We start from the raw sequence: 25,342 nt of genomic DNA, 5'->3' as shown, positions 1-25,342 counted from the left end.
CAATATTTTCGAGTGGAAAGGTGATGTAAGACTCCCCCCAAAGTGACCCCCCAGGGGGTTAATTTCACCCCATAAGGTACATGGACCAAAGTTGGTCAAAACGAAGTCTTATGTCAGGACATCACAAAAATATCAAATCTAACAATATTTTCGGGTGGAAAGGTGATGTAAGATGCCTTCAAAGTGACTTCCCTTAATGTGACCCCCTCGGAAGGTTTATTCCACCCCATAAGGTACATGGACCAAACTTGGTCAAAATGAAGTCTTATGTCAGGACATCACAAAAATATCAAATCTAACAATATTTTCGGGTGGAAAGGTGATGTAAGATGCCTTCAAAGTGACTTCCCTTAATGTGACCCCCTCGGAAGGTTTATTCCACCCCATAAGGTACATGGACCAAACTTGGTCAAAATGAAGTCTTATGTCAGGACATCACAAAAATATCAAATCTAACAATATTTTCGGGTGGAAAGGTGGTGTAAGATGACTTCAAAGTGACTTTCCTTAATGTGACCCCCTCGGAAGGTGTATTTCACCCCGTAAAGTACATGGACCAAACTTGGTCAAAACGAAGTCTTATGTCAGGACATCACAAAAATATCAAATCTAACAATATTTTCGGGTGGAAAGGTGATGTAAGATGTCATCAAAGTGACCCCCAGAGGGTTTATTTCACCATAGAGTACATGGACCAAACGTGGTCAAAACGAAGTCTTCTAGGGCACCACAAAATATCAAATCTAACAATACTCTCAGTTGGAAAGGTGATAAAAGACCTACCCAAAAGTGAATCTCCTCCTATAGTTTAATTTACTTCATCCCTTTCTCGAACCAACCTTGGTGTAACGAAAGTGCTATGCCAGGACAGTACGAATGGATTAAATTTAAAAATATTTTTATATAGGTTTTGATGAAATACATTCACAAGCTGTCCCATGATGCATGAAATGGAACTATAGCCTACTTTACAAAAAGTTTTTGTATAAATCATATTAAGTCAATCGAAAAAAGGCAACAGGACATGACAATACATGGCTTTGTAACACCAAAAACAGAAAGTACGTAAGAAGCATATAGGCTACAGTAGCCAGAAAATTGATCCAAGATCTTGATACCACCACTAAATGTGGACTTAATCGAACAACTGACTATCCAAATCAAAACGTTTCGAAATGAATCATTTGGAACGTTAATTTAGGCAGTAATGAACATTTTCCAGCTGCTACAATAAATAACCCAATAAACCCAATGTAGTAAATTTTTGTTTAATGCCATTTGCTTCATGTCTCCAATCAGTTATTGTAACTGTTCATTCATAAACAGAGATTGTTTGTGTAAATGTAAACGGTAACTCAATTGGTTAGCGCGTCACTTCTGGAACGAAGAAGCTTCAAGATCAATAGCGGCGCTGGTTCGACTCTCGGGGTGTGCGCTTGAGCAACGCACGTTAAGGGCTGCTCTCCATTCAGCGGCATCTAATGGATGGAATAATTCCCCGACAACAAGCCTTCAACAATCGGAAACTTCACTCTGTCAATCTCGGTGACCGGGCCTGCGCCAGTGATTCAAAGCCTCTACAAGTATGCGAAACTGCCAGGATTAAGCTCTGCAAGAAGCTTTCCCAGTCCGAGGATAAAGATTCAATCAATCAATCAATCACTGGTGTCGCTTTTACTTTCTTCGTCTTATTCTTCAGATTCATACAATTCTCCTGTTATATACAGAGAAATAAAGACTGTACGAAACAATTGCTATTATGCACTACAGATATGCGTAACATACAATAGTAATTTTATTATCTTTTACAGACGTCTATTTTTCTTCGAATAATGCAACATTGCAACTTACTATTAACTGGAAAAAGTTCAACATTTATTTGTTATTTAGTGCACCCAGGCATTTTTCTCAAGATTGCAGAAACTATTGGTTATAGGTTCCTAAAACGAAACTTTACAGCCAGTTATTGGCTAATGTTTACAGTAAGAAAGTAAACGACTGATAGACCAGGAGAAAGTTTTATATTTATAAAGGGTAACCCAAGCGACATCCAATGCTGTTTACCTTCTTCTTGACTTTCCTGGATGAGATCAGATTCCACGCAGAGACATCTAAAGATGCTTTATACCTTTACCTTCAAACCACACCACTTTATAAGAACCTCCTTCTTCTTTCCAGCCATACTCTAGCAGCAACGTTGCTGCTTGTTCACTTCTAGTTGAAGATAACCACCATCTTGTGATGAGATGTGTGCGCCTTGTCTTCTGGAGAAGTACTCGTAAACAAAGTGGTAGAGTACTACTATCTACAGTAGCTTCTGGTATGCATGATATCCTTTCATTTTCTTTTTTGGGTTTGTAGCCGTCTAAAAACATTTGTAAACGGACTTCGTTGACATAATTAATTTTCTTGTTTTTGTACATGTTACACACAAAGTTCTCTATGGCGATGATAGTGTCTTCACTAATTTCTTTGTCGTGTCCGAGTTGGCTAAAAGCTGCCTGCGCTTCGTGGTTTCCTTGGAGTAATTTCAGCGGCCGCACTTTCCCTTTCCTGCTAAATGACGAGGTGTAATCAGAATCTGTAAAGGCATGATATGCAGGTAAACACTTGCAAATCGTCACTCCAAGTGCGGTAGGCCTATGCAGCTGGTTGATGTTGATGTACCGCTGCGTGTTATTGCTTTGCAAGCCAGCTTCTATCCATATCTTTAATGAAGGATCAAAAGTTCCATAGCAACCTAAGCCAATTACAAGACAGTCAGTGTCAGACGTGCGGATAACCACATTGCTTGGGGCTGGTACATCGCAGACAGCTTGCTTTATCTCTGTATATAACAGGAGAATTGTATGAATCTGAAGAATAAGATGAAGAAAGTGAAAGCGACAGCAGTGACAATGAAGAATAAAGAAACGACCGTTTACATTTACACGAACAATCTCTGTTTATGAATGAACAGTTACGATAACTGATTGGAGACATGAAGCAAATGGCATTAAATAAAAATTTACTGCATTGGGTTTATTAGGTTATTTATTGTAGCAGCTGGAAAATGTTCATTACTGCCTAAATTAACGTTCCAAATGATTCATTTCGAAACGTTTTGATTTGGATAGTCAGCTGTTCGATTAAGTCCACATTTAGTGGTGGTATCAAGATCTTGGATCAATTTTCTGGCTACTGTAGCCTATATGCTTCTTGTGTACTTTCTGTTTTTGGTGTTACAAAGCCATGTATTGTCATGTCCTGTTGCCTTTTTTCGATTGACTTAATATGATTTATACAAAAACTTTTTGTAAAGTAGGCTATAGTTCCATTTCATGCATCATGGGACAGCTTGTGAATGTATTTCATCAAAACCTATATAAAAATATTTTTAAATTTAATCCATTCGTACTGTCCTGGCATAGCACTTTCGTTACACCAAGGTTGGTTCGAGAAAGGGATGAAGTAAATTAAACTATAGGAGGAGATTCACTTTTGGGTAGGTCTTTTATCACCTTTCCAACTGAGAGTATTGTTAGATTTGATATTTTGTGGTGCCCTAGAAGACTTCGTTTTGACCACGTTTGGTCCATGTACTTGTCACAATCAAGGTGCAATGCTTCGCGATGGCTTGCTTTGTATCTTCAACGAATGTGCTGTTTTCATTATGGAATTCTGGTGCGTTGTGTTATTGTCGGTTATGACCTGAAGTAACCTCTGATGACGAAATCTGTATTATGTAACGTGTTTTCTACAACCTTCGGCCCTACGTGACCTTCTATAAGCTTCTGTTGTTTACCTTTTAAATGCTACGTGACCGAACGATGGTTCTTTATGATGTAACCTTCTCGAAGTTATTGGACTGAACAGCCAACTATAAATAGTGGTGTAGTTTGTGTAATGTTTATTCTGAGATTCTGAGATTATTATTATGGTGATTGTTACAAGTTGATTATGAGAGTTGTGCTATGAGTTGTGAATTGGTATAGTTGATGCAGAAATTAGAGTTATTTGAGAAGCCGTTCGTTAAAGTTCTTCAAGAAGTCAGATTATCATTTCACTGTAGAATTATTCGACATTTAATTGACTGCTTTTCGGTTTGACCCATTAAACTACGTCATTGAACCTTTCCAAGTCTTTTTCCTGGTAAGAGATAGAAAGAAATCGTGACATTCTGGGGGCTCGTCCGGGATAAACCGAAAAGAAATAACCGAAAAACCGAAGAATACCGAAAGATTTATTGAAAGAATAATAAATTATAACAACAAGCTGTCAAGATGGCGGATACTGTCAAACATGAGATGATTGAAGACTTAGGGAGCATGGCTGAACGAATGGGGCTGACTGGTAATGAGAAGTCTCAGTTTGTGATGGAAGAGTATCACAAGATAATGGACCAAAAAGCTCAGCGAGAAGCTGACGAAAGAGAAGATAGAAGAGCTGCTCGTGAAATAAGGAAAGCAGAACTTGAAGCTGAAGAAAAACAAGCACAGCGTGAGGCTGAAGCTGCACAACTTGAAGCTGAGGAGAAGCGAGCACAACTTGAAGCTGAAGAAAAACGAGCACAGCGTGAAGCTGAAGCAGAAGAGAAGCGGGCACAGCGCGAAGCAGAAGCCGAAGAGAATCGGGCGCAACGCGAAGCAGAAGCTGAAGAAAGAAGAGCGCAATATGAATTGGAAAAGTTAAAACTTGAATTAGAAAGACAAAAGCTGGACATTGGTGAGCGATCTAATTCTACTAATGATAATGCTCGAGATGTTATTGTGGCGCAAGTTAGACGTCCAGATTTGCCATCATTTGTTGAAGAAAAAGATGAGTTGGATAGTTATCTGTTAAGATTTGAAAGATATGCTACAATAGCCAAATTGGAGAAGTCGACGTGGGCTACCCAGCTAAGCATGTTATTATCGGGACAAGCTCTTGATGTATATTCAAGACTTTCACAAGAAGAAGCCATGAATTACGACAGATTGAAGTTAGCTCTGTTAAAGCGATACAATTTTACCGAGCATGGATACCGTCAAAGATTCCGTGAGGCAAAGCCTGAAAAACACGAAAGCCCAGGTCAATTTATTGAACGTTTAAGAAACCTTTTGTTAAAGTGGTTTGAGCTTTCGGGGGCCGATCAATCATTGGACGGATTGGCAAACCTTATAGTTAAGGAACAATTCACAGATTCATGTTCAAAAGATCTGTCTGTTTATCTAATGGAGAGAAGTCCAAAGAATCTAGAAGAAATAGCCAGTGTGGCAGAACAGTACTTAGTTGCTCATGATGAGAAGTTGTCGACTGAAGAAACGTTGTCATGCGATAATGACGAGGAGCAAACAAATAATTCTAAAGGAGGTGCTGTTCCAAGAGAAGTACGTTGTTTTAATTGTAATGGCTTAGGTCATAAGTCTGTTAACTGCCGGAGAAAGACTAATAGAAATCATCAGGAATCGAGGAAGTGGTGCAATCGTTGCAATAGGCAAGGACACGAAGCGAAGGAATGCAAGGACAAGTCGTTTTCCTTACCTAATCAGTCTGGAAAAGATAAAGACACGGACGTTTATCGATGCGGTTGTGCGTTAATGATTCCTGAACCCACGCTTGACGAGGAGAAACCGAATGAAGATGGTTGCGAAAAAATAATACCTGAAGATCACCTGCCAGTAGTGGATGGAAAAGTTGGAGACAAAAAGGTAAAAGTTTTACGTGATTCTGGTTCTACTGGTATAATAGTGAGGAGAGATTTGGTTAAAGACAGTCAATTAACGGGAAAAACTGGTCATGTGACAAAAATAGATACCACTTCAATCCAAGGACCGTTAGCGATGATATCTATCGAAACTCCGTATTGTAGTGGGACTGTGAAAGCGTTATGTTTACAAAACTCTTTAGTTGATCTTATAATCGGAAATGTTTTTGAGAGAGATTCTGAAGTTACTTGTTATTCTTGTGGCAAGAATGGTCACTTTGCTCGAGATTGTTCTGCAGATAATCAGCAACGATCTCACGATGACGGATATTACGAGCGCGATGAACCGAGGAGAAGAGGCGGGCGACGACCATTTGGAGTTTGCTATAGATGCGGTAGACGCGGACACTTCGCCAGAGAATGCGTTGCTAACGGCGGACATTCAGAAAACAGACGTTGCCGTGACAACCATTGCTACCGATGTGGGGAGATTGGACACATAGCCAGGAGCTGCCCTTTTGACGAAAAGGCTTGCTATAATTGTCATAAAGAAGGTCATCTCGCCAAGGACTGTCCGGAGAGGAGATGTTTCCGATGTAGGAAGATGGGTCATCTCGCTCGCCGATGCACTGAAGATGTTGAGGACGTTGGAGACTTTCGCAGAAAACGTGACTATTGTTTTGAGAAAAGCTATCGTTGGTAGATCATGCAACGATAGACTTATGAGAACTGATTATTGAGTAATTAATTGTTTTATGGTGTGTTTTGTATTGATTGTGTTGTTATATTGTTGGCAACAATATTCTAAGGGGGGGCGTATGTCACAATCAAGGTGCAATGCTTCGCGATGGCTTGCTTTGTATCTTCAACGAATGTGCTGTTTTCATTATGGAATTCTGGTGCGTTGTGTTATTGTCGGTTATGACCTGAAGTAACCTCTGATGACGAAATCTGTATTATGTAACGTGTTTTCTACAACCTTCGGCCCTACGTGACCTTCTATAAGCTTCTGTTGTTTACCTTTTAAATGCTACGTGACCGAACGATGGTTCTTTATGATGTAACCTTCTCGAAGTTATTGGACTGAACAGCCAACTATAAATAGTGGTGTAGTTTGTGTAATGTTTATTCTGAGATTCTGAGATTATTATTATGGTGATTGTTACAAGTTGATTATGAGAGTTGTGCTATGAGTTGTGAATTGGTATAGTTGATGCAGAAATTAGAGTTATTTGAGAAGCCGTTCGTTAAAGTTCTTCAAGAAGTCAGATTATCATTTCACTGTAGAATTATTCGACATTTAATTGACTGCTTTTCGGTTTGACCCATTAAACTACGTCATTGAACCTTTCCAAGTCTTTTTCCTGGTAAGAGATAGAAAGAAATCGTGACAGTACTCTATGGTGAAATAAACCCTCTGGGGGTCACTTTGATGACATCTTACATCACCTTTCCACCCGAAAATATTGTTAGATTTGATATTTTTGTGATGTCCTGACATAAGACTTCGTTTTGACCAAGTTTGGTCCATGTACTTTATGGGGTGAAATACACCTTCCGAGGGGGTCACATTAAGGAAAGTCACTTTGAAGTCATCTTACACCACCTTTCCACCCGAAAATATTGTTAGATTTGATATTTTTGTGATGTCCTGACATAAGACTTCATTTTGACCAAGTTTGGTCCATGTACCTTATGGGGTGGAATAAACCTTCCGAGGGGGTCACATTAAGGGAAGTCACTTTGAAGGCATCTTACATCACCTTTCCACCCGAAAATATTGTTAGATTTGATATTTTTGTGATGTCCTGACATAAGACTTCGTTTTGACCAACTTTGGTCCATGTACCTTATGGGGTGAAATTAACCCCCTGGGGGGTCACTTTGGGGGGAGTCTTACATCACCTTTCCACTCGAAAATATTGTTAGATTTGATATTTTTGTGATGTCCTGACATAGAACTTCGTTTTCACCAAGTTTGGTCCATGTACCTTATGGGGTGAAATTAACCCCCTTTTTGGGCTTTTTAGGGGGCTCTAGGGTCCAGATCCACCCGGTGCGGTCAATCTTCCATACTTTTTGTGAGTGACATGGTTGACCCCAGTAACTTCAAGGGGTCAAACCTTTTGTACCTTATGGGGTGAAATCTTCTGTCGTAGGCTCCCAGACTATGAGCAATATGCAAAGCTCACGAGACAAAACAGCAGAAAGAGCTGTTTTAAGAGATCAATTTTTTTATTTTTGCGTGTAGGATATAATCGTTTTTATTACGTAACATTCCATGATTGTTGAAGTCGATGTCAAATCTTAGCGGCCGCATAAAACAATGATGTCAGGTTGGCTAGGTGATAATAGCGGTAAGAGACGTCGTTAATGCAGGCAATATCTGCGACCAAGACCATTAAACACCTTTTCTTTTATCGGTTTTCGATTTAATTCTCACACATTGTGAACAAAACAATGCGTTCTGTTCAATCATAATTGACCTCAAAACGGGAAGACCTCGTTGAAAATAGCGCGTCTAATTTAGCTGGTTTACTTAATATTGCTGTGAATGGTTACGTGACTATTCCAGCAGCGTAAGTTACTCTACACTCAACTTTGAAATTTCCTTACCTTCAACGATCATGGTATGTCAATGCCAATACTTAGAATGAACCATTGAATGGTAGTGTCGGGAATAAGGTGGTCAAACAACTTATACATGAGATCGATCTATCCACGAGTATAAACGGTAGTGCAGGAGTGTATAGATGAGTGTATATTGATGAGTGTATGAGATGTATATATTTTCACAATATATATATACATCAATACAGTGCTTATTGAAGCAAAACACTGAGTGACAGTTTTGAAAAATGCATTTTTTTAAGCTGTATTCACGTAATTGTTTATTGTGTCGTAGTTTCAACTCGATAAAGTTTGCTAAAATCGATTTAAAAATCTAACAAACGTTTGGATAACTCGTGAAATGAGAATAAACATTCAATCATTCGCTTTTTCGCTACCACGCGTTTTGACTTTGAAGCTGCTCCTCACGCGCGGAAGACAAGCAGTGTGCGACTGTGAGCGTGCGTGTCGTGCGCATCTCAGTAGCAATTCACGTTCCAGAGAAAGCCATGCGATCAGCTGCCGTTTTGTGGGCAAGAGCAACGTAGGCTAGGCTGTTTTTTGCTTTCGGCATTCTGTCCGTTCAAATGATCTAAATCTCTTTCGCGAAGTATTTTATCTTTGAAACACCACTTGTAATAGCTATTTTTGTTGCCCCTCAACTATAAATTTACGGGGGGCGCCGCCCCCCGGCCCCCCCGGAAGTCGGCGCGTATGCAAATAGGTCACAACACAGTGTTTCCACAATAATTTTACAATTTGCATTTTATTGCCACAGCATAGCAGTCACTTCATAGTTTTGCGACATGGATATTTATTTGATTTTATGTTTAGGCCTTAACTGTGTCTAAATGTGCATAGAAGTTATTTAGATTTTGCTAAAATATCAAGTTAACGTCACAATTAGTAGTTGTACAATTATTACTAGACAGGAGACACCTTTAACTTTTTCATTGGAACAGCTCTTAATTTAGTCTTGATCTTTAATTTATGATTTGATGTAAAAATTGCAGAAAATAATGATCCAGCGAAAAAAACTCGAGAAAAACAAGAAAGCTGCTGAAATGGAAAACAATGATGAACAAGAAAAGCCAGAAACGTTCAGCGATACAGAAACACAAACGGACAAAGAAGAAAGTTTAGATAATCAAGATCACCCTCAAGAGGAAGACGGAAGTGATCGAAATGTAGCAGATAAGGCAACTGCTGGGAGCAGTCAGGATTCGAATTCCGAAAGTAATGAAAAGAACTCCGATCAAGCCGCCGTTGTTTCTGATGATTCCTTGGAAGATAAAAATCAACAACCAGAACTGGAACCATCCAGGGACGTCAACCAACCTGATAACACTGACTCAAATACAACTGATGATTCCAAAAAAAATGAAATTGTGAAGTTAGAAACAACAGAAAAAGATCGTACTCCTTCCAAAAACCCATCTGATCAAAATGAAGAAACAGGAATTGACTCCAAAATTAGTTCTTCCCAGGAAAATGACATTGATAAAACTAAACCAAATCATGGAGAAAGGTCAAACATGGAAGCGCAACCTGTCGAAGATCTTAAATTTTCATCTGAAACAGACACTACTCTTGTATCGATCCTTGAAGCGATATCAGATGCTCAAGTAGTTCCAGACTCCAAAGATCACTTGAACAATATAGAAGCATCAGAGACTCAAATGGTATCAGCAGATCATCCTCATCCATATATTCAATCTAGAAGCACTGCTCACTCAAAACCTGAAACTTTAGTGACACAAGACGATCAATCAGAAAATCCAGCCACTGAAACTGTTTCAAATATCCAGTCACAGGAAGATTTAACATCCAATTCAGATCTTTCATCTCAACGTGTTTTGTCTGACACGCAATCACAATCGGAACCTCAATCTTCATCCAGCTCAAATATGCATTTGGATGCAGATTCACTATCTAACTCCGACCTCCCACTGAATCCAAATGCTCCAATTGACGTAGACATTGAGTTGAAAACGCAGCCTGATGCCAACACTGAACTTGAAACTGCTACTTTATCTAAACCTGAAGTCCAGTTTAAGTCTGACACACGTATTGAGTCGACTGATGTGTCCAACCCAGATTCTTCTTCAGAAACTAATGGAAATCCAATTTCAACTTCGGAATCAGATCTTCCACAGCAAGACACCTCTGTACATGAAAACCAACGTGAATCTGATAGTCATCAAATAAAAAATGCTTCAGCTGACCCTGATGCTTACTTACCTCCTGAAAATTTAACACTTCAGCAACCAGAAACTCTTACTACATCAGATTCGGTTCCAGGGCAAGAGTCGCAATCTAAATCTGACAACCAAAAAAAGCCAAATTTAGAGCCTCATTCAGAGCAAGGAACTTCTGCAGAGTCATCCAGTTCCCCAGAATTGGAAACTCACATAGAAATCCAGACTTCTTCAGATGCAGACATTCCTTTAGGGGCGGTTGGGTCTTCAGAGCCTGAAACTCTTCCAGTTAAAGACTCTTCGTCCATGTCAGACACCAAGCCAGATTCCAAAACGTCCACAGACCATGTTGCACAAAGTGATGCTGAGTCTGCGGATGAAACCACAATGACTGCTGCTTCTAAAGTAAGCAGTCCTTCCAGTAGTTCAGAAGAAGTTGATGATAGAGCAAGTGCAGTACTTACAAACAACACCGGCTCACCTGTTGTGAATGAAAGCGGTAAACCTGTTGAAAACGCTGACCCAAATGATGAAGCTTCTGACAACAAAGGTAGGCATAGTGAGACTTAAGTTTAATGAAATATACACAATTACACATCAGTGATGGCTTTGCATGCCTAGAGTGTGAATTTGCATGACACTTGCATGGCTTATGCGGAAAGAGCTGGTGAAATCAGTGATTTTGCACTGTTTTAAATAGCATTTTATTTATTGCACCTTAAATCATGGCTTGAAAAAATGGAGATTTTTCATGTATATATAGCAGGTACTAGTTGAGGCATATACATATTTTAGGTATCGGTACTGTAAATTTACAAAATAAACAAATAAAACGATTCCATGATTTGTATAAAACAGTTGCTCAGGTTATACTCTTGATGCAACTTCAATTTTAAAATTAAAAACAAAGTGGCCTTAGTACGATTTCAAAGCAGACTTCATGCTTTGTGACATATGTTTCCTGTTATAGCTAAGTCATTATAGGAAGCGTTTGTTTGTTGCAATGATCAGTGAAAAACGACTTTTACTTGTGATCCAAGCGATTTCGGTGCAAAGTGTAAGTTCTAGAACAATAACTTGTTCAATTCTTTCTCTACCTTGACTCTGTATTATTTGGTTTGTCATCACAAACAATGCTCTTACATGACTCCGACACTGGCGTGACAAGCTATGAATGAATTTGGTTTGTGAACTACATTCGGATTATTTTTCAAAGTAACAAGTCTTTTTTTCTCCTTTAGTAACTAGTATTTGTATATTTTTTGCTCATAGCATTAACTTGTAGGAAAGAGATCATTTTGTTTCCAAATTTTCGTTTTTTAGCACGTAAGTGACAAATTTTGTAACATGTGAATTACTCACATGGCATAAGGAGGAAAAGGCAGAAATTTTCTGAAATAAAACATACTACTTTCGGTGTACTGTATATAATCAACATTGTTGTTTTGAGAACTCAAAAAAGTTTGTTTGTTAATACAAAACTGTTGCATCGACACTACATAAATTACTATTTATTGATATATTAATTATATAGTTATTACACAGTTCAATCAGTGATAAAGTTTAGTCTATTCTGATAGAATACTTTTGAGAATGATGACCCTTTTGTTGTTCCTAATTCAGGTGACTTTGTTGGACGCGAGAGCAGCTTTTCATCAGAAGAGAAAAAACATTCTGATAGCGACAAAGAACTTGATACTCCGGATGAAAATGTGACTGCAGTTTCAACGGTGACAGAAGAGTCAAAAAAGATATCTGACTCTTCTGAATATGCTGTAAAAAAGAATCACGGTGATTTAATTGTTGAAGATCAGGATGCTCTTGATGAAGATAAAACAACAATTGGAAATGTGGAACCAAAAGGAGATAAAGTTAAATCTGAAAGTGAAGTAAAAGTATCTGATGGTGGCAATGAAAATATAGATTTGAGTGAAAATGCGGACACAGATGCTCATGGCGGAATACAAGAAAGCAACACAGATAGTCAAAAAATAATGAGTGTTGAAGAGAATTCAAATACTAAAGAAGCAGAACTTCACAATAATGCCGATTTAAAGCCGGTTGCAGAGGAAAAAGAAGAAAGTGACTCCACACAGGAGGAGCAAGCAGTTAAACTAATTGAAAAAGAGGAAATTGATGTTTCTGCACAGAAGCAGGACCAGAAGCAAGAAGAAGAGGAGGAGATTAAACTAATTGAAGACGAGGAAATTGATGGCTTCATTCCAGAGAAGAAGCAAGAGGTTGAACTAAAAGAAGAGGAAATTGATGTTTTTATACAGAAGCAAGAAGTTGAACAAGAGGAAGGAGAAATCAATGGCTCCATCCAGGAGAAGAAACAGGAGTCTGAACTAGAAGACGAAAATTTTGATGGCTCCATACAGGATAAGAAGCAAGATGTTAAACTAAAAGAAGAGGGAAATGATGTTTCTATACAGAAGCAAGAAGTTGAACAGGAGAAAGGAGAAGTCGATGACTCCATACCGGAGAAGAAGCAGGAGTTTGAACTAACAGAAGAAGAGAATCTTGATGGCTCCATACAGCAGCAGAATCAAGAAGTTGTGCATGATGGTGACGAAGATGAATCATCATGGATTCCAAGAAATAAAACTGAATTACTTTCTGATGTACAGCCTCTTCCATTAACTGATGAAGAAATGGAATCACTGAAGTTTCAAGAAGCAGAAAGTTCAAAAAATGATCAATTTAGTAACAAACCTCCTGATCCGAGTCATAGCAAAACTGAAGATAACAGGAATGTTGAACCCAGTGAAAAAATAGTTGAACCTGAATCGAAGCAGGTGTCTGACTCTGACGATATCTCGCTGCAAAGTTTGGAGAACAATAGTGAAGCCCAATTTAGTAATGAAACTCGTACTAGCGATTATACAACAGCAACTGGTGATGATGAAGCCAAAACCAGTGATAATGAACAAACGTTGAGTAATGATGCTCCAACTAATAAGGATGCTCAGTTTAATGATGAAGCAACTAGTGCGAGTGACGTTGAAGATACTTCAAATGATAATAGAATTTTTACCGATGTTGATGATGAAACTCAGTCTAGTAATAATGTAACTAATGATAGTGAAGCTCAATCTACTGATACTGAATCTCGAACTAATGATGATGAAGCTCAATACAATGAAGATGCTCAGCCTAAAGATATCATAACTAGTGATAATGAAGCTCTCACTAGTATTGATGAAACTCATAGTAGAGATGATGAAGCTCAGCCTGATAGCAAAGATACTCAAACTAATGATGAAGAGATTCAAACCAGTGATGATGAAGCTCAACCTGATAGCAAAGATACTCAAACTAATGATGAAGAGATTCAAACCAGTGATGATGAATCTCAACTTGATGGCAAAGATACTCACACTAACGATGAAGAAGTTCAAACTAGTGATGATGAAGCTCTCACCAGTATTGATGAAATTCATAGTAGAGATGATGAAGCTCGGTCTACCAAAGAACAAACTCAAACTGATGATGAAGAAGTTCAAACTAGTGATGATGAAGCTCAAAATGATGGCAAAGACACTCAAACAAATGATGAAGAAATTCATGCTAGTGATGATGAAGCTCAAAATAATGGCAAAGACGCTCAAACTGATAATGAAGAAATTCAAACTAGTGAATATGAAGCTCAGTCTACCGAGGAAGAAATTCAAACTAGTGATGATGAAGCTCAAAATGATGGCAAAGACACTCAAACTGATGATGAAGAAGTTCAAACTAGTGAATATGAAGCTCAGTCTACCGAGGAAGAAATTCAAATTAATGATGCAGAGATTCAAACTAGAGATGATGAAGCTCAAAATGATGGCAAAGACACTCAAACAAATGATGAAGAAGTTCAAACTAGTGATGATGAACCTCAAAATAATGGCAAAGACACTCAAACTGATGATGAAGAAGTTCAAACTAGAGATGATGAAGCTCAACTTACCGAGGAAGAAATTCAAATTAATGATGAAAAAGTTCAAACTACTGATGATGAAGCTCAGACTGAAGGCGAAGAAACTCAAGGTAGTGATCACAAAACTCAACTTAATAGTGACGAAACTAGGACTAATGAGGACACAACTGTGGACGAAACTGAGACAAATAATGACGAAACTAAGACTAATGAGGACGAAACTGGGACAAATGATGACGAAACTAGGACTAATGAAAACGAAACTGGGACAACTGTGGACGAAACTAGGACAACTATGGACGAAACTAGGACTAATGAATACGAAACTAGAACTGGTGATGATGAAAGTTCATATAGTGATGGAGAAAATCGAACTAACGATGCAAAAGCTCAATCGAGAGACAATAGAACATCTACCAGTGATAATGAAGTTCAAACTGGTGATCACAATGATTCCTTTACTGATGAATCTCAGTTTTCTGATGAAAGTCAATCTACTCTTGAAATTCAATCTTCTGAATTCAATGAATCAAGAAGTATAAACGACAAAGATGATTTAACAATCAGTGGTAAGGATTCAGAAATGTTACAATCTAATCCAAATCGTCTGAATGTTATTCCGGAAGAAAGCACACATAATCAAAAACATGAGCAGAGAAAAGATGAAGAATTAAAGGAAGCAGAGTTTAAAGAAATAGAATCAGATCCTGTTTTGGTTGAAGAGAGCAATGGGGCCAGTGCAGACAGTTTTCTTACACCCAACGTTCAGTTGATTGTTGGTGATATTGAAAATGATGGCGACGATGAAGGCAATGATGATACAAGCTTCAGTAAAGATGCAGAAAATGAGATAATTGATCAAGAAAATGTTACAGAAAACTCTGAAGAAAATAGTCAAAGTCTCACTGCAAAAACAGAAAAAGTTGTTGAGGAAGCAAATGGTTCTCAAGGTGAAGCTAGACTCCCCAAAATCGACAATACAGAACATGATGGTAGAGACACTGGATCGCCACGAAATCAAATGAAAAATGATGATGGTAGGGTTGTTGAATCAAACGACGAGGCAAGTCCTGCAAAACCTGGCAGATACAATGATGCTCCTGAAGATGATGAAGATTTTGATGCGGAAGAAGATGAAGAGGATAGCAAAGAAAGAGAAAAAGCCAGACAGAGAGTGGAAGAGCTCGAAGCGGAAATTCTGGAAACTATTGAAGATGATGCTGCAACTGCTGGCAAGTTACATGGAAATATTCTGGATCTTAAGGACAAGTTAACTTCCATTGTTAATGAAATGAAACTTTTAAAACTTCAAATTGATAAGCCTTCTTCTAAGGAAATGCATCATGAGGCAAAAGAACTGAAACAGCAACTTCTAACAGTTGAAGAATTTTTAAATGCTTTGAACCTTAAGAAAACTGGAGCTGCAGTGCAAAGAGAGAAAGAAGATGATTTTTACAGTTACATTGAGAAACTTGAATCTAAATTTGAAGATGTGGAAGGTAACGCTTTCCAACTTCGCAAGGCTCGAGGTGAAATTATGAGTTTGTCATTAAGGATAGAGAAACTCGGAAGAACATTGCAAAGTGAGAAATCACAAGCAGAAAATTTAATTGAAACACTGCTTGCAGAAGTAGAAGAAAGAAAAAGAAAAGATGATGTAATTTTACTTGCGACTGAGCGAGAAGCCGGTATAATGCAGACTAAATTGAAAGATTTGGAAGATGTAGTTCAAAAGCGTAAAAACATAATCTTGGAAGAACTGAAAATTGAAGCTCTTAACATAAAAGTTCGTCTCAATGACTTGGAAAAAGAAGTGACAGAGAAGAAGCAAACTGAAGCATCTATAAACATTTTGCCTGTTCAGGAAGACTTAAAACTGCAAGAAAGGATTTTGTCTTTAGAATCTGAAGTGCAAAGACGTAAAAATCATGAAAAAGCAATGTATTCGTTTCAGTACGAGGCGGCTACTCTGAAAGAAAAGGTTTTGGCATTAGACAACGAAATAAAAAATATTGTTGACAAGCAAGATGCCGCAATGCATGATCGTTTTTCCACACTAGAAAGTGAGTTGAAGGAACGGAAAACAAATGAAAGTGATGCACTTTACAAGACTCAAACCGAGACTGGGAAAGTTCTCCAACGACTTTCTGCTTTAGAAGAAAGGTTAAAAGATAGTGAGGATTCTTCTAAGGATATTGCTGAACTAAGACAGCTCAAAACTGAAATCCAGTATTTTGAAGCAGAACTCGCAAACAGATTTTCCTCTAGTCGTGCCTCAATAAATAAGGAAGAAGAGCTACAACAAAGAATCATCCTCTTAGAGGAAGAACTGCAAAAAATTACCTCTCGAGAAGAAGAATCTGTAACAGATGCTCAAAGGACACAGGCTGTCATAGATCGTGTCAAAGCTCTTGAGGCTCGACTCAATGCTGGAGAACAAGCGAAAACAACCAAATTGAATAAAGATGATATTCTTCTTGCTTTTAAAGAAGCGACATTGGAAGAAGTAGAAAATGGTGATGATACTCTGAAAGAACTGTGGAACATAATGTTATCAAAACAAAAATGTAACTTGAATGAAGACTTAAAATCTGAGAAAGGAAGTCAAGATAGCATCTCCACGGAAAGAATTCCGGATGCTCCAGATTCAGGTGAGGCTTTTCCGCAAGACCAGCAACACATCTTTTTTATGATGTAGATTTAAGGTTTATGAATTAGAAATATAAGAATCGAAAGCACTTGGCTGAAATGAAGTTTGAGACAAACCACAAACATGCAACGTGCACTGCAATCTGCCTGGGTCTGCTACTATTCGGTGAGTCCGATTCGGTGAGTTCGATTCGGTGAGTTCCTAACCCCTAACCCTAAAACGGCAATGATAATTAGGCTACGGTACCCGATAATTAAAAAAAAAAATTGAAAAAATCACCGAATAGGGATCGGACTCACCGAAATGGGCCATTCCGACTCTGCCTTGTGCAGCACAAACACTACACTTCTCAACACTTGTTTTTTAGAACTTTAATGTGTTGTTTTAGTTTTTTGCTCACTTTACTTTGCTCTCACTTTAAAATGGTAACATATTATTTATTTAAACCTCGTTTGGCTTTCTTTTTGGAGCATTATTCCTGAAACGATTGTGTTGTCAGAATGCGCGATCCCGAGTGAGAGAAGAATCCAGTGCGGGATGAGCCATGCTCCAGAGGCTCTGTGTCTGGCTCATCAATGCTGTTGGTCCTTTGACTCTAACCCGATCATTCCAAATTGTTACTACAGTGGTAATTGATTCTGATTTCATTAATTTTTCTTTTTTTGCAAATCGTCGCCAGATTGGTGAAGGCTTTGTTCAATAATTACTTTATGTTTTTGCGCAAGCATTGTGAAATTTGTTTTTGCTGCTTTTAATTTTTTCAGTGGTTGACGGTGGTGATTTATTTCATTTTGAATTATGATTGTTACAATGTTAAAAGAGCAAAGCAATGGGCTATTTAATTTTCATCAAGTATTGTGATGCGCACTCGTTATATAATAATTTTTTTTCAATTTTTTTTACAGTGTTCGAATAAATGCTTTTGATTTTCTATACGATACTACAAGTTTCACTCACTGCATTGTCTTCATGGTTTTAAGAATAGAGCACTTTTTAATATTCTACTTATGACATTATACCCCCAATCTGCAAAATTCACGGTGTTCCAATTTTTGTGCTGGTGTGGGTTTTTTTTTTAGCTTACATTGAATTTGTTTTTGAGGTTTTTTTGAACGAAATTTATGAAAGTTTATTCTTTTACCAGATAGATATTCATTTATGTTGAAGCGTAGGTAACCTCAAACAGTAGTTCTTTGTGCTCTGGATACGTAGTGAGGGGGACGGTGGTGAGGTGTTAAAAGTGACGCGGGATTTTCTTATTCCGTCAATCTTTTTGTACTAACTTGGTGTGAAACGATTTGATTTGCACTGAATCCTCTGTCATGTGATTGAAAGGTCTCATAACATTTTCTGTTGATACAAAATATTTGGCTGTCTGGCTCGTGTTTAATATGATCATTCTGAATGATGTTTTTCCCGCTCTGTGTGAGGTTCGTAACAGCGGCTTTTATTTTGATTTAATACGAACTATCTAAAACTAAATATGGCTTGAATTTTTTTTTTTTTCGAATCAGAAAAGAAATGTGCCTGATCGAGGAATTCACCCATGATTTAATATTTACTTTGATAGCAGTTTTTGAAGTGTTTATTTACTTCTACTCTTAGCTACTCAACTGCACACCAGCAGGGAGACTATGATGGAAAACCTCTCATCTGGTAATAAAAATGCGGATGCTGATGATGCCAAGCCCTCCACTGTTCTCCCGAATAAGGATGCGTACGAAGAGCTTCACGAAGGAAAGATAGTCAATTGGGACGAGTCGTTTGAGAAGAAAGAGAAAAAGTCCTCATGGGATGAGGAGTTAGGAGACAAATTGGGTAAATTACTTTGGTTTGCATACATATAGCGTACATTGCAAAGAATATTTTCTAATATAAACATACCAGCAGGCTTACAGCAACCACCGAAATTGCTGATATTTGTATAGCTTCGTTATTCCCATAGTAGATTTGCTTATTGATCAACAATTTTGGATATTGAATAAAGTTTGCATTACTTAGTTTGCCGTTTTGATTAGACAAGAACAAAGATGCGGCCCCGAAGACCGTTTCCGTCCCTATTCTCATTGAAGTACTCTTGCGATTTTTTATATTAACTTCAATATAAGAAAATCTGATTTTTATTTTACTCAATGTACAGCTGTCGAAGATAGCGAAGCCAACGAAACGCTCATGAGGAGAGAAGAGGAACAGGTTGAAAATGAAATGGAAACCCTCTCAACTGAACCAATCCCTGTTGTCGAAACCACCGAAGTCCCATCCATGGTAGAGCCGATACCTCTTACCGAAGCCTCTCACGATGAAATGCCAGAACCAACCATTGAAAGTTTGGTTGCGTCAAAGGAAGGCCAACCTATCTTGCCAGGCAAGTGGTGAAGAAACACGAATCTATATGGCTTATTTTTGCCAATTATGCTGTAGCAGTTTGCCTGTGTGACGGGCATTACGACGTGACTTAGAACTGATGAGTTTCTGCACTTTGAAAACTGATTAGTTTGTGCGACGTTCAAACATTATATGGGGCCATTTTGTAATATTTTCGCCCACTCTGTAACGAAATATAATTGATTGTGGGAATATTTGTGCTAGGACTAAAAAAGCTTCATGAAAACTTAGTCCTGCAGTTTGAAATACTTGTAGAGGCTTTGAACCACGCACGCTGGCCAGAAGTTCCGTTTGTTAAAGTGATCTTGTTATTGAATTCTTCCATCCACTAAGTACGCAGTCCTGAAATGCGTTGCTCAAGCGCACACCCCGAGAGCCGAACCAGCGTCGCCCAATCTTGTCGTTTCTTGCTTCACAATCTTAACTAACTGAGCTATAAGTTGGAGTTGTTCCACAGCCTCTTGCTACCGCATTATGTTATTAATAATATTATTACAAGGATCTTCCTTGATTTATTGCCTGTATGGTTTTCGGATACTGCCTTTTCTACAACAATAACTTACAACAATAATTTCAATGCCAGATTGTTTCTTTTAGATACAAGCCATGAAGAACCACTTCATGAAGACGTTAATCGCGCAACAGCGATCGATGATGCGACAAAAAAGCCGTCTTACGCAGACGACTCACCCTGGGTACCTTGTATATTTTTTGTAGTGACGTATGAGAAGAGATGCGTCCTTGCCACTCAAAGATACTTTAGTAACTGTGGTTTAATATCAATACCTACTCTTACCAAAGTTGTTGCTCAAACAACAGAAAAAAGGTTACTTTGTAATGGTTTGTTGCAATGAAATAATTCATCATGTGGAAGAAAAAATTTTTGAGGTCGGAAACTTAGTCATGTTTCTACCTTGCATATTTTATTTAAACATGGTTGAATTGCTGTATAGTCTCTTTCTCTACACGAGACCCTGTTAAAAAGTGTTGTATTTACTACAGATGGATGACGACGCAACTAACAGTTCATTGTTATCTTTCGCTGTGCTAGTCTGCCAGCTTCCTAACGACATCAAGCATGTGCTCGTGCCGTTAGGGCGTTGGGTAAGTACATCAAGTAATTGACAAATCAAAAGCCTGCCATATGTGTTGGCTTCGTACAGCTATGTCAGTGATTCCCAAACTTTTTCTATTTTAGCCGTTTCATACAGTGTTTGCGTACCACCTACGCTACAACCAGAAAGTCTCAAAAATATAGTTTACAATAAAAGGCAAGAAAGTTTAACGAATTTCAGCACAGCACTTAAAGAAGAAAATATTTTAATATTAGACTAAATATAATTACAGTAAGCTGTTGAACTGTCGGATTAGTAGAAGACCAATAAATAGGGTGCACTACTACTGCTACTATCAGTAGCAACATTGAAAACTGAAAATTTTTGTCCATCAAGTAATTGACAGATCCAAAGTCTGCCATATGTGTTGGCTTCGCACTGCTATGCGGTGCATGAAAACGGTAGGCTAAGCACAGAAGGAAATTTATTTTTATAACGTTTTGATGAAGATCTCTTGAGCAAAATAAATATCATAAAACAGAGTTAAACTTGATTTCAATCTGTTGATCACCATTTAACGCTGAAGTGGTGTCATCAGTTGGGAAGCCTAAAGGAACCACTGCCATCGCATGTTGCTGCAGTATTAAATTGAGATAGACGAAATATCTTACTCGCGCTGCTTATTAGGCTCATGGGGTCTTTAAATGTTTTGTTCATTTGTGCCAAATAAATCAATTTGTTGTGATTCTTAAAGTACTCCTAGTCACTTCACTGACGTACAACTCCCTTTACACAATACAGATAGGCTATAAGAGTTGAGTGTTGGCTGTGACTTCTGACTGTTAGCGGGATAAGAAATCGTCTTTTTTCAACTGGTATTGTCTCATAATCAGTTTGTTATGTCACAAATTTTTCGATATTTTGCAAAGGAACTGGTAGAACCAATGCATTAAACATCAGATTTTTCTCCCATCCTTAGCCCATATGTATAGTTTGACAGAATTCTTGCAATTTCACAAAAGTCAAGATAATATAAAGTGACCATTTGGAAGTCATGAAGTCTGTCCGCCATTATTAGTGAACTTTGCACATGCTAGATATTAGCCAAAAGCTTCATGACTTGTGTTTCATAAAGTGAAAACAAAAAGATCGGCAACCTTTCAAAAAGGTAATTCCACATAATAAAATTATTCCGCAAAATTTCAAATCAGTTCGTATCCTTTGTGGATCATTCTCTTGTTTCATGGGCCAAACTGGCAGATGTCTGTTGATGCAACTCCCTCTTCTGAAGATTTATTTTTAATAGTTTAAATATTTTTTCGCGCGGCAAACGCGTGTAGTAAAGTCAATCTTGAACACAGAATGCCAAACAATGTGTAACAGGTCCAATCTGTCTTGCACCAATCTGAGTTTACAGATTATTACCTTGAAAAACATTTCTGAGGGTTAGGCTACGACCCACTTGACAATAATCTTTTGTTGTTGCTCATTCTTCGTTTGTACTTGCAGTTGTCTACACTTAAACCGAGGTTACTTTATCTATTGATAGATTGTAGGCTAACCAAAGCAGGGATTTATAAAAGGCTTCGTGATATGCAACTACTTGTCAATCGAAAGATGATTTGACGTTGCTCAAATTTGATTTAGGCCTAAAATAAATTTTGTTTATTTATCTTACAATGAGATGTGTAAATTTACTCACAAATGTTTTAATACCATTATAATTTGACTACAACGCTTTAATGACATTGCATTACATGTTGAATGAAGTTTTATAAATGTTTAGCTACATTTTAAAATAAACTCTTTATTTCAAATAATAAAATATTTGCCCCTTCCCAGTAGGTAGGCTGTTTTGCCCCCTAAAATTTTCTTTCCACCTACGTCACTGGTTGAATTGCCAAACTTCTTGTAGCCTTCGCCAAGAAGCTAAATGTCATATTACACCTTTCGAAAACGGTATGAGTTTCTTAAAAGTTTTTTTCTTTATATTTTGCCTGGTGACACTCAATTGCAATTGTTATAGCAAGGCAAATTTTCAACACCTTCTCTACAGTCACTCCCAAACAAATGGACCAGTCAGACCTCAACGCCTATCATCAAGGCGCCCATTCCATCGATATGCTACACAACTTGTGGATAAGAACTTCAGCTGCATGGAAACATGGACCCAAGAATGGAACGAGCTGCCACATATCCCTCCCCAGTTTTCAGTTATGCCAGCACTCTCCATCCCTCCTGGAGCAGACCTCTCAAGAAAGGCATGGGTCACATTGAACAGGATCAGATGTGACGTTGGCTGTACTGGAGCTAATTTGTTTAGGTGGGGGTTGCATAATTCGCCGATATGTGTCTGCGGAGCGGTAGAACAAACAATGCAACACATACTCCACGAATGTCCCATCTTACGACCCCCAAGTGGAATCACTGGTATTCGACAACTGGACCCAACTACCGTATCTTGGCTGCACGAGGAGGCATTGCCAATCTAAGCTACTGCAAGTCAAACGAGAGAAGAAGCAAGGCAAATCGATCGCAGCTAGCGTTTGCATTGGATGTTTGCAACCTAGTCTATGCAGCAGAAATAATGTTTCGTACTGCTTTAAAGATGTTTTTGTCTCTTGAGTGCTTCAGTGTTATTGATCATGAGCCTGGTAAACTTTTGCTCATTTTTTTTCATGCCGTAGCATAGGCTAAGCCTACAGTATAATAGAAAAAAACAGCAGTCTAAGGTCCGAGCTTTTTTGTAAGAAAAATGGAGTGTTTTATTTTCCTTTCAACAGTAGTCGACATTTTAATCTTAACAACCTATCGATTCAATCTGGGGATCTGAGTGTTCACAAATAAAGAAAACATGAAAGTTATTGCAGCATTAAAAAATTTAATTTTGACAATTCTTGGAAGCAGTGCGTAGCCTATCAACAAATCGGTCATTCCTCTGCTTGATCATGAAAAGTTTACTATGTGATCACATTCACTGATTTACTAGGCTTTCACATCAGGACGCTTCATGTTAATAATAGCATGCAATGTGTTCTCGATTTATTGGAAAGTGTTGAGCACATTTAACGACCAACGTTTGTTTCTAGCAGTAGCCAAGTCGCAACGTTCATTATTGGAAGTACAAAGATAATATGGGTACAGAGCGACCAGGTGCAATGCGTTTTTAGGCTTATTCTCGATTCAAGAAATTTAAGTTTGTCAAATGTTACAAGTCATGATAGTGTGACTCATTCTGAGCGATCCACTGTACTGTAAATAGAAAAAAGTATCTCAGCCGCTGAAACTTTGGTGTGGCATAACAAAAAGCTATTTTGTCTTAGACGAGAAAGAAGACAAGAAAAAGACGGAGAAATAATTTATTGCCTTTCAAACGCGTGTGTGAAATCCAAGTAGGCAATGCAGAAAGTTTAGTAGCACCGAACAACGTTACACAATTTCGTTATCTGAAGGTTGCTTGACATTAAGCTCTTTCATCACGTGTGAATTCGTTAACAGCTATTAACTTCATTTAGGACTAACTGTGGCAATGTAAAATTTTGTTTTGTGCAAGAAAGTGGCTTTAAACAGCTTTTTGTGCACTCACCAAAGTTCAGGCAAAGTTTGGAACTTTATTTTGGAAATGCCCGTTAAAATCTGGCAACACTGCGCATAGGTAAATTTCATAAAGGTGAATTGTATTTGCAGCAGGGTTTTGTTTGTTTTGTAATTTTATACCTGGACGTAGTGGTATTAAATACAGTGGACAGACGGCACCTCAGTTGTCAGAGATCAGATTCAGTTTGTTTAAAACAATGAAATCAAGGATGCAAAAAAATTAAAATATTAAGAATTTGAGTTAGAGATGTAGGCTATACTTGCAGACCAAGTACAACAGTGCCACAGCGCATGCTGCTGATGGCAATGTATAACCAATGCTTTGATGGGACAGAAACAGAGATGTGTGAAGAATTTTATTGTTGCAAGTTTAAATCTTTGCAGATTATTAATTAGACTATATGGAATTCCAACTTTAATAGAAAAACAAAAGCTAGATAATACTAAAGGCCATACTGTATTATAGAAATAGAAAGTTGGCTGAATGGTAATTCTAGAAAAAACTTGTTGAGTAAGGGCTGGCCTTCCAGGCAAAAGTGACGGATTGACCTTTCGTCTGGTTAAGTTAGATTAACTGATGCCTACCTACAAAAGTAAAGTCTAAAATACTACTTTGTTTAAAACCAATTTTTTACAAGTTCAGTCTATTTTTAAGAAAAGTATGAGTGAAGATTGTAACTTTGCACATTGTGTTAGTGTAAATTAGGAATTTAATAAATTAGAAGTATGATGTGTCATTTCAAGGGTTGAAGGTCATCTGGAAAAATAACTATTTTAATATGTTTACATTTTTTTTAAAGTTTATTGTGTAATAGATGCCTTTTAATACAGCACAGCCTACTCAACATATGTAGGCTAGATGTGATACGTACATCAACATGTCACAGGTCAGAAAAAGACATTTTGCTGTATGCAATAACAAAAAAATATCATTTTAATAAAAGCTTGGTCCGCCTCGTTAGCTCAATTGGTTAGCATGTCACTTCTGAAACGAAAAAGCCTCAAGATCAAGCGGCGCTGGTTCAACTCTCGGAGTCTGCGCTTGAGCAACGCAAGTTAAGGACTGCTCTCCATTCAGTGGCATCTAATGGATGGAATAATTCCCCGGCAAGAAGACTTCAACAATCGGAAACTTCACTCTGTCAATCTCGGTGACCGGGCCCGCGTCAGTAATTCAAAGCCTCTACAAGTATTCGAAACTGCCAGGATTAAGCTCTGCAAGAAGCTTTCCCAGTCCGAGGATAAAGATTCAGTCAATTA

General features: G+C 38.0%; 1 protein-coding gene across 1 annotated transcript in view; it reads left to right on the top strand.

Moving 5' to 3' along the window:
• The window catches only part of LOC145783761 (uncharacterized), a 44,736-nt gene that overhangs the window by 8,043 nt on the left and 11,351 nt on the right, over window positions 1-25,342 (top strand). The window contains exons 4-10 of the mRNA XM_082595606.1: window positions 9,289-11,023; window positions 12,097-17,046; window positions 17,545-17,673; window positions 18,651-18,863; window positions 19,186-19,410; window positions 20,028-20,125; window positions 20,433-20,534. Of these exons, the coding sequence (XP_082451732.1) occupies window positions 9,289-11,023; window positions 12,097-17,046; window positions 17,545-17,673; window positions 18,651-18,863; window positions 19,186-19,410; window positions 20,028-20,125; window positions 20,433-20,534 (7,452 nt within the window). The remainder of the gene's footprint in view (window positions 1-9,288; window positions 11,024-12,096; window positions 17,047-17,544; window positions 17,674-18,650; window positions 18,864-19,185; window positions 19,411-20,027; window positions 20,126-20,432; window positions 20,535-25,342) is intronic.

The sequence above is a fragment of the Aplidium turbinatum genome, chromosome 1 (assembly GCF_918807975.1).
Source record: "Aplidium turbinatum chromosome 1, kaAplTurb1.1, whole genome shotgun sequence".
Taxonomy (NCBI): Eukaryota; Metazoa; Chordata; class Ascidiacea; order Aplousobranchia; family Polyclinidae; genus Aplidium; species Aplidium turbinatum.
This window is presented reverse-complemented; position numbering and strand designations above follow the sequence as displayed.